The 12,330-nt window shown below is 40.0% G+C and overlaps 2 protein-coding genes across 9 annotated transcripts in view; one reads left to right on the top strand and one right to left on the bottom strand.

Annotated features, from left to right (window-relative positions):
* The window catches only part of Senp5 (SUMO specific peptidase 5), a 36,892-nt gene that overhangs the window by 12,575 nt on the left and 11,987 nt on the right, over window positions 1-12,330 (top strand). For all 5 annotated transcript variants that reach the window (XM_055624940.1, XM_055624941.1, XM_055624937.1 and 2 more), the window contains 4 exons: window positions 5,204-5,309; window positions 5,448-5,586; window positions 5,778-5,825; window positions 8,087-8,164. In XM_055624940.1, coding sequence (XP_055480915.1) covers window positions 5,204-5,309; window positions 5,448-5,586; window positions 5,778-5,825; window positions 8,087-8,164 — 371 coding nt within the window. The remainder of the gene's footprint in view (window positions 1-5,203; window positions 5,310-5,447; window positions 5,587-5,777; window positions 5,826-8,086; window positions 8,165-12,330) is intronic.
* Window positions 4,370-12,330, bottom strand: part of Ncbp2 (nuclear cap binding protein subunit 2) — a 47,692-nt gene continuing 39,731 nt past the window's right edge. For 2 of the 4 annotated variants that reach the window (XR_008722150.1, XR_008722148.1), the window contains exons 5-7: window positions 9,863-9,920; window positions 6,575-6,610; window positions 5,528-6,078 (exon numbers count right to left, since the gene is read on the bottom strand). Coding sequence is in view for 1 of the 4 variants with exons in the window: in XM_055624945.1 (XP_055480920.1) it covers window positions 9,911-9,920 (10 nt within the window). In the remaining 3 variants the exon portion in view is untranslated. Of the gene's footprint in view, window positions 4,499-5,527; window positions 6,079-6,574; window positions 6,611-9,862; window positions 9,921-12,330 lie in introns of those variants that run through there. The other 2 variants (XR_008722149.1, XM_055624945.1) reach the window with 2 other exon arrangements.

The following is a 12,330-nucleotide window of genomic DNA, read 5'->3' as shown; positions in this document are numbered from 1 at the left end:
TCTATCTATCTATCTATCTATCTATCTATCTATCTATCTATCTATCTTGTCAAGACAGAGTTTTCTGTATAACAGAGCCCTGACTGTCTTGGACTCACTTTGTAGACCAGGCTGGCCTCAAACTCACAGAGATCCTCCTGCCTCTGCCTCCCAAGTGCTGGGATTAAAGGCATGTGCCACTAGGCCCAGCCATTTCTCTTTACTAATATATAAGATGTTCTTGTATGTCAGCACGTGTTCTGGTTTCTAAGACATAGCAGCAAACAGAATACGCTGATACCTGCTTTCATGTCATTCTGGTTATGAAGATGCTAAATTGATTGTAACTGCTGAGGATGTTACCTCCAAAATATAGCAGTCTTTAATACCACAACATTGTTTACTATTGCTTTAGCAGAAATTTTAAGGGATTTTTTTTGTTGTTTTAATAGTTTATTATTTCTTTAGAAAATTCCATACAGGTTTACAATGTATCTTTTTTTTTTTAAGTCAGGGTCTTACTATAGCTCAAGCTGTCCTGGAATTTGCTGTGTAGACCAGGCTGTCCTTGAACTCAGAGATATCCTGCTGTGATTAAAGATGTGTTGCCACCACGCCTAGTGCTGTACAGTGTATCTTGATCACATGAAACTACACCTTTCTCTCCCCAGGCACCCCCAATATACCTACCTCTTCCCTTCATGTTCCCCAATCCCATCCGCTGTACTCACTGTACTGCCTGTTGGGATGTTGGCTGGTCACTGGCTTGACCTTGTGCAGCGATAACCATAACTGCAGTGAGCTCTCGAGTGCAGTGGTCATGACTCGTCCAGAAGACAGCACTTCAGAGCACTCCCTCCCATCCGAGGAGTCTTACCTTCTCTCTGTCCCTTCAGAAAGGGTATTTCCTTGAGGTTGCAGGGATGGGAAGTATAGGGAGAGTTGATACAGATGTCCCATTTAGGGTTGAACACATTTATTCTCAGCATTTTGACTGGTTGTGAGGCTCCGCATTAAACTCTGTCCACTGCAGAAGAATCTTCTCTGGATGAGGCTGAGAGCAGCACTAATCTGTGGTCCTAAACACAGGTATTTACAAGGCAGAAAATGGACAGTAGGTTCCCTTCTAAGCCTGTAACCTCCTGACCCATGGGGTTTTGGTCAAGTTTTCAGTATCAGGGATGAAGTCCTTCCTGTGGAGCAGGTCTCAGATCCAGCCAGAAAGTTGTACGTTACATCAGTCTTTTTATACTACTATTTCAGCAGTGGGCACACCTTGCCCACCAGGTCAGTATTGTGGTATTCAGGGTCCAGGGTCAAATGCTGGTAAGACCACTGATGTCTTTTCTCCCCCAGCAGCCTGCACAGCACTCTGAAAGCCAGCCAGTAGAAGTAAGCTGTCAGGCCATTTCCAGCTGGTTTCTCTATAGGAAGACTCTTTTTAATTTAAGGAACATTAATCAATATTGTAGAGCCTAAAATTCAATTTTAGTTGTTGTTTGGGACATCCCCCCATTTTTATTTGGAGTATAATTTTTTTATGGTTCATTTTTGTAATTTAAAATATGTTAGCATACAAGGTAGTGGGTTTCATTGTTATATTTAAAATTTTTATTTTTAATCATGTATATGTGTGTGTGTGTGTTTGAGTATATGCCACACAATGTGGCCAGAGGCATCAGATTCCCTGGAGCTGGATTCACGGGTGATTGTGAGCCATCCAATAGGGGTGCTGCGAACAGAACTGTGGTCCTCTGAAGAATACAATACTCTCTTAACCTCTGAGCCAGCTCTCCAACATTACCACATTTTGAAACAATTTTTAAATATTTATTTTTGTTATTGTATGTATCTGATGTTTCTCTGTGGGTGCGCACGTCACCATGCCCACATGAAGGACAGAGAACAACTTTGTAGAGTCAGTATTCTTTTTCTGCCTTCCCACCTAAAGGCAGTCTTTCCAAATATTAAGGTTTCCTGACTTCTGTAGGGGCCATTCTGTCATGTAGAAGTAAGACCACTCACTGTGTACAAACAAGATAACTATTAAGATAGGAAGGCTGGAAATGTAGCAAAAGTATGTATCTAAGGGCTGGGACAATAGCCCTGTGGTTAACAGCCCTGGATGATCATGCAGAGCACCCAGGTTTACTTCCTAGCACCCACATAACAGCTCATGACCACATGTTAACTCCAGTTCCAGGGGAACTGGTGCTCTCTTCTGACCTCCTTGACCATCAGGCATACATGTATGTACAGACATAAATGCAGACAAAACACCCATACACATTAATATTAAAATTTCAATGTTATATGCTTTATTCTTAGCTTAGACCCTCCAAATAGACTTGGGTGGAGAATCAGAGATAATGATTTCAGAAAACCTAGGGCTGGGCTAGGGAGATGGCTCAGTGGGTAAATGGTAAAGGCATTTGCTGCCAAGCCTAATGACCTGAGTTCACGCTCTGGTACTCACACGGCGGAAAGAGAACCATGTTGTTCTCTGACCTCTGTCTGTATGCTGTTGGCATGTGCACCTCACTGTACACACACACACACACACACACACTAAATGAATGTAATAAAAATAAAAGAATAAAGGGCTGGGGTGCAAGTCTGTTCTTTGTCTAGCATGTTTGGGGCCCTGAATTGTGTTCTCAGCATTACAAGAAGCTGGGAGCTATTCCTGTAGGAGGTTAACAGGAGGGAATACATGGTTTTCATCTCTGCTTCTCTCTGTACAGCAGAATACTTTGCACTTGGAATATATGGCCTGGCAGAAACCATTGTCTGGAGCTGCAGGAGGATGCTGGTTACAATTTTCCCATCACAGTCTAGATTTAATCATCAACCTGATAAGCTGCTGCTTTTCCTTTTCAGCATCATCCTAAACTCGTGTTTCTACCTTTGTGAGCCACTAAGCCTTCTTCAGTTTCTTCATTATATATTTAGAAGTAATGTTAGGGTTTTATTTCCTGGGGATTTCTGCTTAGTGGGTGATCATTGAGACCATTAAATGAATATGAACATAGATTGACTTGAAGATTGCCTTAAATCAGACTGAAAGACCCCTTGAAAAATTCTATTTTCATGGGCTGGAGAGATGGCTCAAAGGTGAGAGCACTTGGATGTTCTTCCAAAGGTCCTGAATTCAATTCCCAGTGACTGTGTGTTGGCTCACAACCATAATGAGATCTGGTACCCTCTTCTGGCCTGTTGGCACACATGCAGGCAGAATAAAATCTTAAAAAAAAAAAAAAATCTATTTCCTTGGCTGTAGATGAAGCTCAAATGGTAGAAGTTCAATCTCTTGCCCTCCATGTGCTGGACCCAGGTTTTGATCTCTTGTACCACAGGTAAATAGTAATAAAAATTGTTTTTAAAAATTCTATTTCTGGGGGCTGGAGCGATGGCTCAGAGGTTAAGAGCACTGGCTGCTCTTCCAAAGGTCCTGAGTTCAATTCAAAGAAACCACATGGTGGCTCAAAACCATCTATAATAAGATTTGGTGCCCTCTTCTGGTGTGCAGGTGTTATATGTAGGCAGAACACTGTATACATAATAAATAAATTAAAAAAAAAATCTATTCCTGCCAGGTGCAGTGCCACATGGAAGGGAAGAGAAAGAAGGAAGGAAGGAAAGAAAAGAAAGAAAGAAAAAGGAAATTCTATGTCCTACTTTAAAACAGGCCTCTCTAGATCTAGTACTGCTCTGTAATCCCAGCTACTGTGGAGGCTGAGGTGGGAGGATCTTAGGCCATCATAGGCAGCATGGAGGGAAAAGGTCTTGTTTCCTGCTGCCAGTTAAACTTACTTCACAGGGTTAGTCAGTGTCATGAATAGTTAGTGGGTTTGCTGTTTATTTGGAGACACATTCTCACCATGTAGTCTGGAATTTGCCATGTGCATGAAGCTGGTCTCAAATTTAGTATGACCCTCCTACTTTGGCCTCCAAAGTGCTGGGATTAGAAGGCATTCACCACTGAGACTGAGTCAATGTATTAACAATGACCAAATTGTTAATTAAGTGGTGGTGGTGGTGTGCACCTTTTATCCTAGCACTCATGAGGTAGAAGCAGGTTCATCTCTGAGTCAAGGCCAGCCTCATCTATAGATTTTGTTCCAGGATAGCCAGGGCTACAGAGAAAAACCCTGACTTGAAAAAGAAACAAACAAAATGATCAAATTGCAACAATACAGTGATAACAGTCTTATCAGTGTTACGTTTTTAAAAATAAATTACACCTTTAGCTACTTTGGGGGAAGACATTTAACCAGATTGGCACACTCTCCCCCTTCCTGTCTAAGAGGTAAGTACATCTTGATTTGTTACCCTCGTGACTTAGTCACTGTTCTGTTGCTATGAAATCAGACCATGACCAAGATAACTCTTATAAAAGAAAGCATTTAATTGGGGGCTTGCTTACAATTTTAGAGGTTTAGTCCATCATGGCAGGAAGCATGGCGGCAAGTAGGCAGACTTGGTGCTGGAAAAGGAGCTGAGAGGTCTACATCCTGATCTGTAAGCAGCAGGCAGAGAGACACTGGGCTTGGAATGGGCTTTTGAAACCTCAATCCCTTCCCCCAGTGACATACTTCCTCCAACGAGGCCACACCTCCTATTCCTTTCAAATACGTGAGCCTTCAGGGGCCATTCTTAGTCAAACCCCACCTGGCTAGCCCAGAATTCCTGTGCCCAAGTGATCCTTGGCCTCAGCCTCTCCAGTAGTTGGAACCGCAGGAGTGTATCTCCATGCTTGGATCCCTAGGAGTCCTTAAGGAGATGTTTGTCCTTCAAGGCCACACTAGGGAAATGGCACTCTTGACTCTTACCTAGCCACTCTTGCTTGTGTAGGTGGTTTAAAATAAAGTCTCAGCTGGACGTGGTGGCACACACCTGTAATCCCACTATATGGAGGCTGATGAGACTTAAGACTCAGCTTGTACCATGTGGACACCCCCACCTCTGCCCCTAATTGCTTGCTCAGCTTTTGGCTAAGATCAACTGTGAAACGACAATCAATCCAATGTAAAATGATAGTTCTGAGCATTTCTTTGTGGGTTACAATGGTGAAGGCCTAAATACCCACTTATCTTTTTTTAATGATGTAACTATTTTTACAGATTATAGTTCTATGCTGTAATAGATGTAAGTGTGTGTTATGTGTTAAAAAAACAACTTTACTGAAAACAATTTCCATGTTTTTCTTTTTCCTTTATGTAAGGATTCCTAGATGAGGTTATGAAAAAGTATGGAAGTTTGGTCCCACTCAGTGAAAAAGATGTCCTTGGGAGATTAAAAGATGTCTTTAATGAAGATTTTTCTAATAGGTATGTCAGTGATGTTAAAGCTAAGCCCTTAAAGATACTTATTGCCATAAGTGACTTTTCCCTTTAGAGAAAAGAGATAATTATATATTGAATGAAATTCATTTATTTTCATTTTTTTTCTTTCAAAATCTGTTTTAGAAAACCATTTATCAATAGGGAAATAACAAACTACCGGGCCAGACATCAAAAGTGCAACTTCCGAATCTTCTACAATAAGCACATGTTGGACATGGATGACCTGGCGACCCTGGATGGTCAGAATTGGTTGAATGACCAGGTTAGTGCATGTGGGCTCTCAGGGTAGAAACCTGCACAGCTGTTGGCCAATAAAACATATCTTGTGCGTTGGCTTTCCAATTATCTTTAGAAACAAGGTTTTATTACCTTCAATACTCTCAACATATTACTCATCCTACAGGGGCTGTTCTGAAGTGTGTCGGACTAATCAGCTGGTTTTACTATTTGCAGGTTATTAATATGTATGGCGAGCTGATAATGGATGCAGTCCCAGACAAAGTAAGGAAAAGCTCCCTCTTGACGAGTGTCCTGTGTTATCAATAGTAGCGTGTTAGGTTTTTTTTTCTTCCCCTTGCTTTCAAGCAGTATGTCATTACTGGACATTCTTTAGACTGTCGAGTCATTTCTGCTTGAGTGTGGTCACACGCCACCTTTATCCCGGCACTTTGGGAGGTAGAGGCAAGATGATCAGAAGTTCAAGGTCGCCCTTAGTACACAGCATGTTTGAAGCCAGCACTGGCTAAATGAGACTCTGTTTCAAAAGAAAAACAAAACAAACAAAAAAAATTTTTACTTAAGCAAGTCACAGTGCCCCTATTTTCTTCTTTATTTAGTTGGGTGTGTTTATTTTTACAGAGCTTACTTTCTTTTTTTAAGATATGTTCAACAGGAGTTACTACAGTTTTAAACAAAACTTAGTCTTGGGGCTGGAGAGAAGGCTCAGTGGTTAAGTAAATGCACTGGTTGCTTTTCCAGGGGACCTGAGTTTAATTCCTAGCACCCACATAGTGGCTCACAGCTGGTTTTATCTCCAGTTTCAAAAGATCTGATACCCTCTTCTGACCTCTGTCGGCACCAGATGCACACTTGTAAAATGTCAGCAAAACACTAATGCACATAAAATAAAATAAGTAAATCTTAATAAATAAAACTTAGCCTTATTCTCTTTCAAAGTGTAAAGTAATACTTCATTTTCAGTTCTTCTGAGTAGTTAACCTGGGCATGGCAGCACACCCTGGTAAGCCTACCTTTTAGTAGCTGGGTCATGGTGCATAAGTTCCAGGCTAAAAAAAAAAAGAAAGAAAGAAAAAAGAAAAAAAAATGATTGTGCCTTTTTGTAGTTGTTAGAAAGCAGTGAGTCTCCAAACTCACACCCTTCAGGTTGGGTTAGTTTTATAATTCCTATCCTTGGGGTTTAAGGTAATCATTACCTCATTTTATTTTTATTTTTATTTTATTTTATTATTATTATTTTTTTTTTTTTTTTGAGACAGGGTTTCTCTGTGTAGCCTTGGCTGTCCTGGACAACTTTGTAGACCAGGTTGGACTTGAACTCAAAGAGATTTATTCACCTGCTTCTGTCTCCCTGAGTGCTGGGAGTGTGCCACTGAGCCAGGCTCCTTTTTTTTTTGTTTGTTTGTTATTTTTTTTTTGAAACAGGGTTTTTCATTATAACCTCGGCTGTCCTTGAACTCACTCTGTAGACCAGGCTGACTGAACTCAAGATTGACCTGCCTCTGCTTCTGAGAGTGCAGGGGTTAAAGGTGAGCTAATAATAATGCTAAGGAAGCTTTGGAATAGAATCTTCTGTTAGCCATGTAATGTGTTTTCTCCTCTTGACCAACTTTGATTCCTTCCTTCCTCCCTTCCTCCCTTCCTTCCTTCCTTCATTTTTGAGAGAGGATCTCACATAGGTTGGAGTGACATCAAACTCTTTTCTAGCTAAGGATGGTATTGAATTTCTGATCCTCCTGAGTGTTGGGATTGCTGGTGTATGCTGCCATACCCAGTTTTTGTGGTCCTAGGGATCAAATCCAGGGGTTTGTGCCTATGAGGCACCCACTCTTCCAACTAAGCTACTTTCCTCAGGCCTTGATTTTTTCCTTCTCATTTGTTTTGTTTTGTTTTTGTTTTTTTGTTTTGTTTTGTTGTTTGTCAGTCTCTATGTATCTTTCCCTGGCCTGGACATCACTATGTAGATCAGGCTGGTCTCCAACTCTACCTGCCTGTTCCTCTTGAGTGCCAGGATTAAAGGCGTTCATCCACACCTAGCCACGCCTGAATTTTTAATAAAATCCTTTTTATTTAAAAGGGTAGGAAACTAGGGAGATGGTTCATTGGACAAGAGCACTGACTGTTCTTCCAGAGGACCTGTGTTCAATTCCCAGCATGGTGGCTTACAACTGTCTGTAACTCCAGTTCCAGGTGACCCAATACTCTCACACAGACATATATGCAGGCAAAACACCAATGTACATTAAAATAAAAATAAATAAATTAAAAAAAAAAAAAGCCAGTCATGGTGACACACACCTTTAATCCTGCACTATGGAGGCAAAGGCAGGCAGATCTAAGGTGGAATCCAGCTTAGTCTGCAGAGTGAGTTCCAGGTCAGCCAGGACTACACAGAGAAATGCTATCTCAAAAATAAACACCAAAACAACAACAAAAACTTCTCATTCCTCTTTTATTTTCTTGTAAGGTTGACTCTGGGTATAGTATAATATAATCTGATTGACTGTGTTTGCTGTTTGTTCCAGGTCCACTTCTTCAACAGCTTTTTTCATAGACAGCTGGTAACCAAAGGCTATAATGGAGTGAAGAGATGGACTAAAAAGGTATTCTATTTCCTGTTATACTAAATTTGAGAGGGATAAGCTACTCTTGGTGGGAGGATGAGAACTTTAATGACATTATGGTGTCAGTCAGAACCTTCTGTGACTGTTAATGTTTTTTATCTTAATGTTTGAAAAATAAGACACTAGTAAACTCTTGAGTCTATGGATTAGAATGTACTGTAAGGAAAAAGCACCAGTCTGGGAGTCCATGATTACTGCATTACTATTAGCCTACTGGAAAACGTGGACAAGACATTTAACTTGTCTGCTTGTTAGATTTCTGAGTGGTAGAATAAAATGCTAAAATATCTAAAGTGCCCTCACTCTGTCATAGCTTTTTCTCTTTTTAACCCAGGACCTCCCATCTGCTAGGCAAGTGCTTTTATCACTGAGCTACAGCCCTAGCCTTGGTTTTACAAGTGTTATGTAATTCAGGATGGTTTAAACTGTTGCACTGTTTCTTAGCTCAGCCTCCCAAGTCTTTGTTACAAGTTTTCTTCACTATGCCGGGGTGAAAACACTTTTGAAACATCTTCATAGTCTATTTTTGGTATTTTGACAGAATTACCATAAATTCAAACTCAAATAATAAATGTAGAGGGACTGGAGAGATGGCTCAGTGGTTAAGGGCACTGTCTGCTCTCCCAGAGGTCCTGAGTTCAGTTCCTAGCACCCACATCATGGCTCACAACCATCTATAGTGAGATCAGGTGCCTTCTTTGGTGTGTAAGCATACATGCAAGCAGAGTAGTATATAAATAATAAATAAATCTTAATGACATAAATGTAGAAATAATTTTGGTTTTTGTTTTTTTACAAAAGGTCTCAAACTCATGTAGCTCAAGCTGCTCTTATAATATGTAGCCAAAGCTGGCCTCAAACTCATGATCATCTTGTCTCCACCTCCTAAGTACCAGGAGGTAGGTGCTGCCATGCCTGGCATGCTTTTCACTTTTTAAGGTGACTGGGAGGCTTGGAGAAATGAAACTGAGTATTAGCTGGACTCTGTAAACCCATGTGGAAGTAGGAAGGTCAGAAGTTTGAGTCTGGTCATGGGCTGTGTGAAACTGTTATTTTAAAAAGACAGGCAAATTGGCACACGCCTTTAATGTTAGCACTCAGGCAGATAAATTTCTGTGAGTTCAAGGCAAACATAGCAAGTTCCAAGCCAGCGAGGGCTTTATAGTGAGATCTTGTCCCAAACCAACCAGCCAAGAGTTAAGAATAACTCTTAAGTCAATGGAAATAAGGTTTATTTCTTTATTTAGACATCTCAAGCTGGCCTGGAATTCACCTGGTAGCTGAGGATGACCTTGAATTTCTGATCCTTCTGCCTCTACCTCACACTGCTGGGATTACAACACATCTGCTTTATGCAGTGCTGGGGATCCAGTCCAGGGCTTTGTGGATTGAGGCAAACACTTTCCCAAGTATGCCATCTCCCCAGACTTGGAAATAATTTCATAGAAGTATACAAATCTGAGAAGAGAGACAGAATTCATTTGCCAGTTTGGTGACTTAACTAGCTATAAGGTGAGCACATTTGCTTAACTTCTGAAAGCAGTCCTTTTCTGGACAAGAACACCTGTGCTATTTACTTTGTTGGGAGAATAAATTAAACTATATTTAGCAAACCATTAAACATACTATAAAATACACAGTAAAATGATAATTGTCATGATTTACATTGAAACTCACCAAATGTGCATTTCAGTTTTTTGATGATCCAATCACTAGGTCTTTATTTTATAGAAATCTGGAAAAAGAAAGATTTGTAAAAAGATGCTCATAAGATTGCTAATTTTAGTAAAATAAATTTTTAAAAAAATATTTAATTTTTATTTTTTATTTGCATTAGTGTGATGGTGTCAGATCGCTTGGAATTGGCGTTACCAACAGTTGTGAACTGCTATGTGGTTCCTGGGAATTAAACCCGGGTCCTTTGGAAGAGCAGACAGTGCTCTTACCCACTGAGCCATCTCTCCAGCCCCCGTAATATTAAATTTTTAAATAGATACCTCAGCTTCATGGTTTTTAGTCACTAGTTCTTATAGTAAATATATTTTAAACTGATACTATGTTAACAAAGCCAGAAATTACAGACATGCCATTAATTTCTTAAAGGTTTTTCATTTTAATTCAGTTCATTATTTTTTACTTTATTTTCAATTTTTATGTGCATTAGTGTTTTGCCTGAATGTATATCTGTGTGAGGGTGTCAGATTTTGGAGCTGCAGACAGTTGTGAGCTGCCAGGTAGATGCTGGGAATTAAGCCTGGGTCCTCTGAAAGAGCAGCCAGTGCTCTGAACCACTGAGCCAGCTCTCCAGCCCCATTTCATTTTTTTTTTTTTTTAATGGAGCTAGAGGGATAGCTTAGTGGTTAAGAGAACTGGATGCTCTTGAAGAGTCCCCAAGATTGGTTCCCAACATCCACATGATGGTTTACAACCATCTATAGCTCCTGGGTATCTGGTACCCTTTTTTGCCTCTGTGGGCACCAGGCACAGATGTAGTCTATTTACATTATGCAGGCAAAGCACTCAGCACATACAATAAACAGATGATGCTTTGGCCTAGGTGATAGATAGCAGGACAGATGCAACATGTGGACAAATAAAACTGACATGGGAAATTAAATGCACACAATTTCATGATGTACTCCATGTAGCTGAAGTAGAGCAGATATGAAAGATGACTTCAAATGTACAATTTATGACTAGATGAGCCACAGGCTACAGTAAACAAACAAACAAAAAAAACAGCACAGCTAACTATTTAGGGTGTGTTCAAACTAAAAGTCCAGATGCCAGGGCAAGGGATACAGTTCAGTAGAAAAGCAGGTGCCTAGCATGTATGAGACTGTGGGCTCTGTTCCAACACTACATATGTATATTTATGTATATATTACCTATCACATACATGTGAATGCTATTTCAGCTGGGAATTTTACAAAGCTGTGGAAGATAGAAGTGGGCAAAAGTTATAAACAGAATGAGTGGTTATCTTTGTAGAAAATGTGTATGTATAAATGTATATGAATGTATATATAAATGTATATGTATACTTTGTTAAATGAAAATAAATTATCTTTGAGTGTGGTGGTGCACAACTTTAACCCCAGCATTCTGGGAGGCAGAGGCAGGCCAGATCACTGTGAATTCAAGGCCAGCCTGGTCTACAGAGGGAGTTCCAGGACAGCCAGGGTACGCAGAGAAACCCTGTCTCAAAAAACAAAAAGAAATTATCTATTCTGTGGATCCTCTATTTAGGGTAACTAAAAAAACATTCCAGCTATATGCTGAATGCTAAGAAACTAACAAAACAGCATGAAAATGAGTGCTGGAAAATAAATGGACACTGAACTGAAGTTCTAGCAAACCAAAATGAATATCAAATGAAGCTGGCATGGTGGGACATCCTTCAATCCCCACACTACAGACTGAGAACCATCTGCATCTCTGAGAGTTCAAAGATAGCCTGGTCATAGTGCCCTCTTTTGACATGCTCAGACACCTACGCTCACATTCTAATACACACACATGCTTGTTATACACAGCACATTCAGGTCCACACTAATAAAAATAAATCTTTTAAAAAGAAATACATTGTCATGCAATGATGTCTCTGATTGAATAAACTTAGTAGACAATAGGAAACCTAATTCATTCAGTATGATTGCATAGGTACATATTAAATATTAAGATGGCTCAGCTGGTAAACGGGATTATTTCCAAGCCTGACAAAGAGAGTTTGAGCCTTGGAACCACACTGCTGAAGAAGAAAACTGACTCTCACAGTTGTCTTCTGACCAAACGTGTCCTGTGACATTCATTGCTCATACACACAGAAATATAAATTTTAAAATTAAAAAAATCCAGGTTAGTGGAGCACATATTAATCCTAGCACTGGACAGGCAAAGGCAGGCAGGGTATGTAGGGAGATCCAGAGTGTCAAAAGCTAAAACAAAAATAAATAAAATATGAAAAATTTAAAGACTGAATCTATGTTTCTCTTCTAGTTTCCCTTTCTTTCCCTTATAGACTCACAGTAAATATGCACTCAAGCTAGTCTTGAACTTGTCACCCAACCCAGCTCGCTCTATCTATCTTTCTTTCTTTCTATCTATCTATCTATCTATCTATCTATCTATCTATCTATCTATCT

This window comes from Psammomys obesus, unplaced genomic scaffold (assembly GCF_907164565.1).
Source record: "Psammomys obesus unplaced genomic scaffold, mPsaObe1.curated_primary_1811, whole genome shotgun sequence".
Classification (NCBI taxonomy): Eukaryota; Metazoa; Chordata; class Mammalia; order Rodentia; family Muridae; genus Psammomys; species Psammomys obesus.
This window is presented reverse-complemented; position numbering and strand designations above follow the sequence as displayed.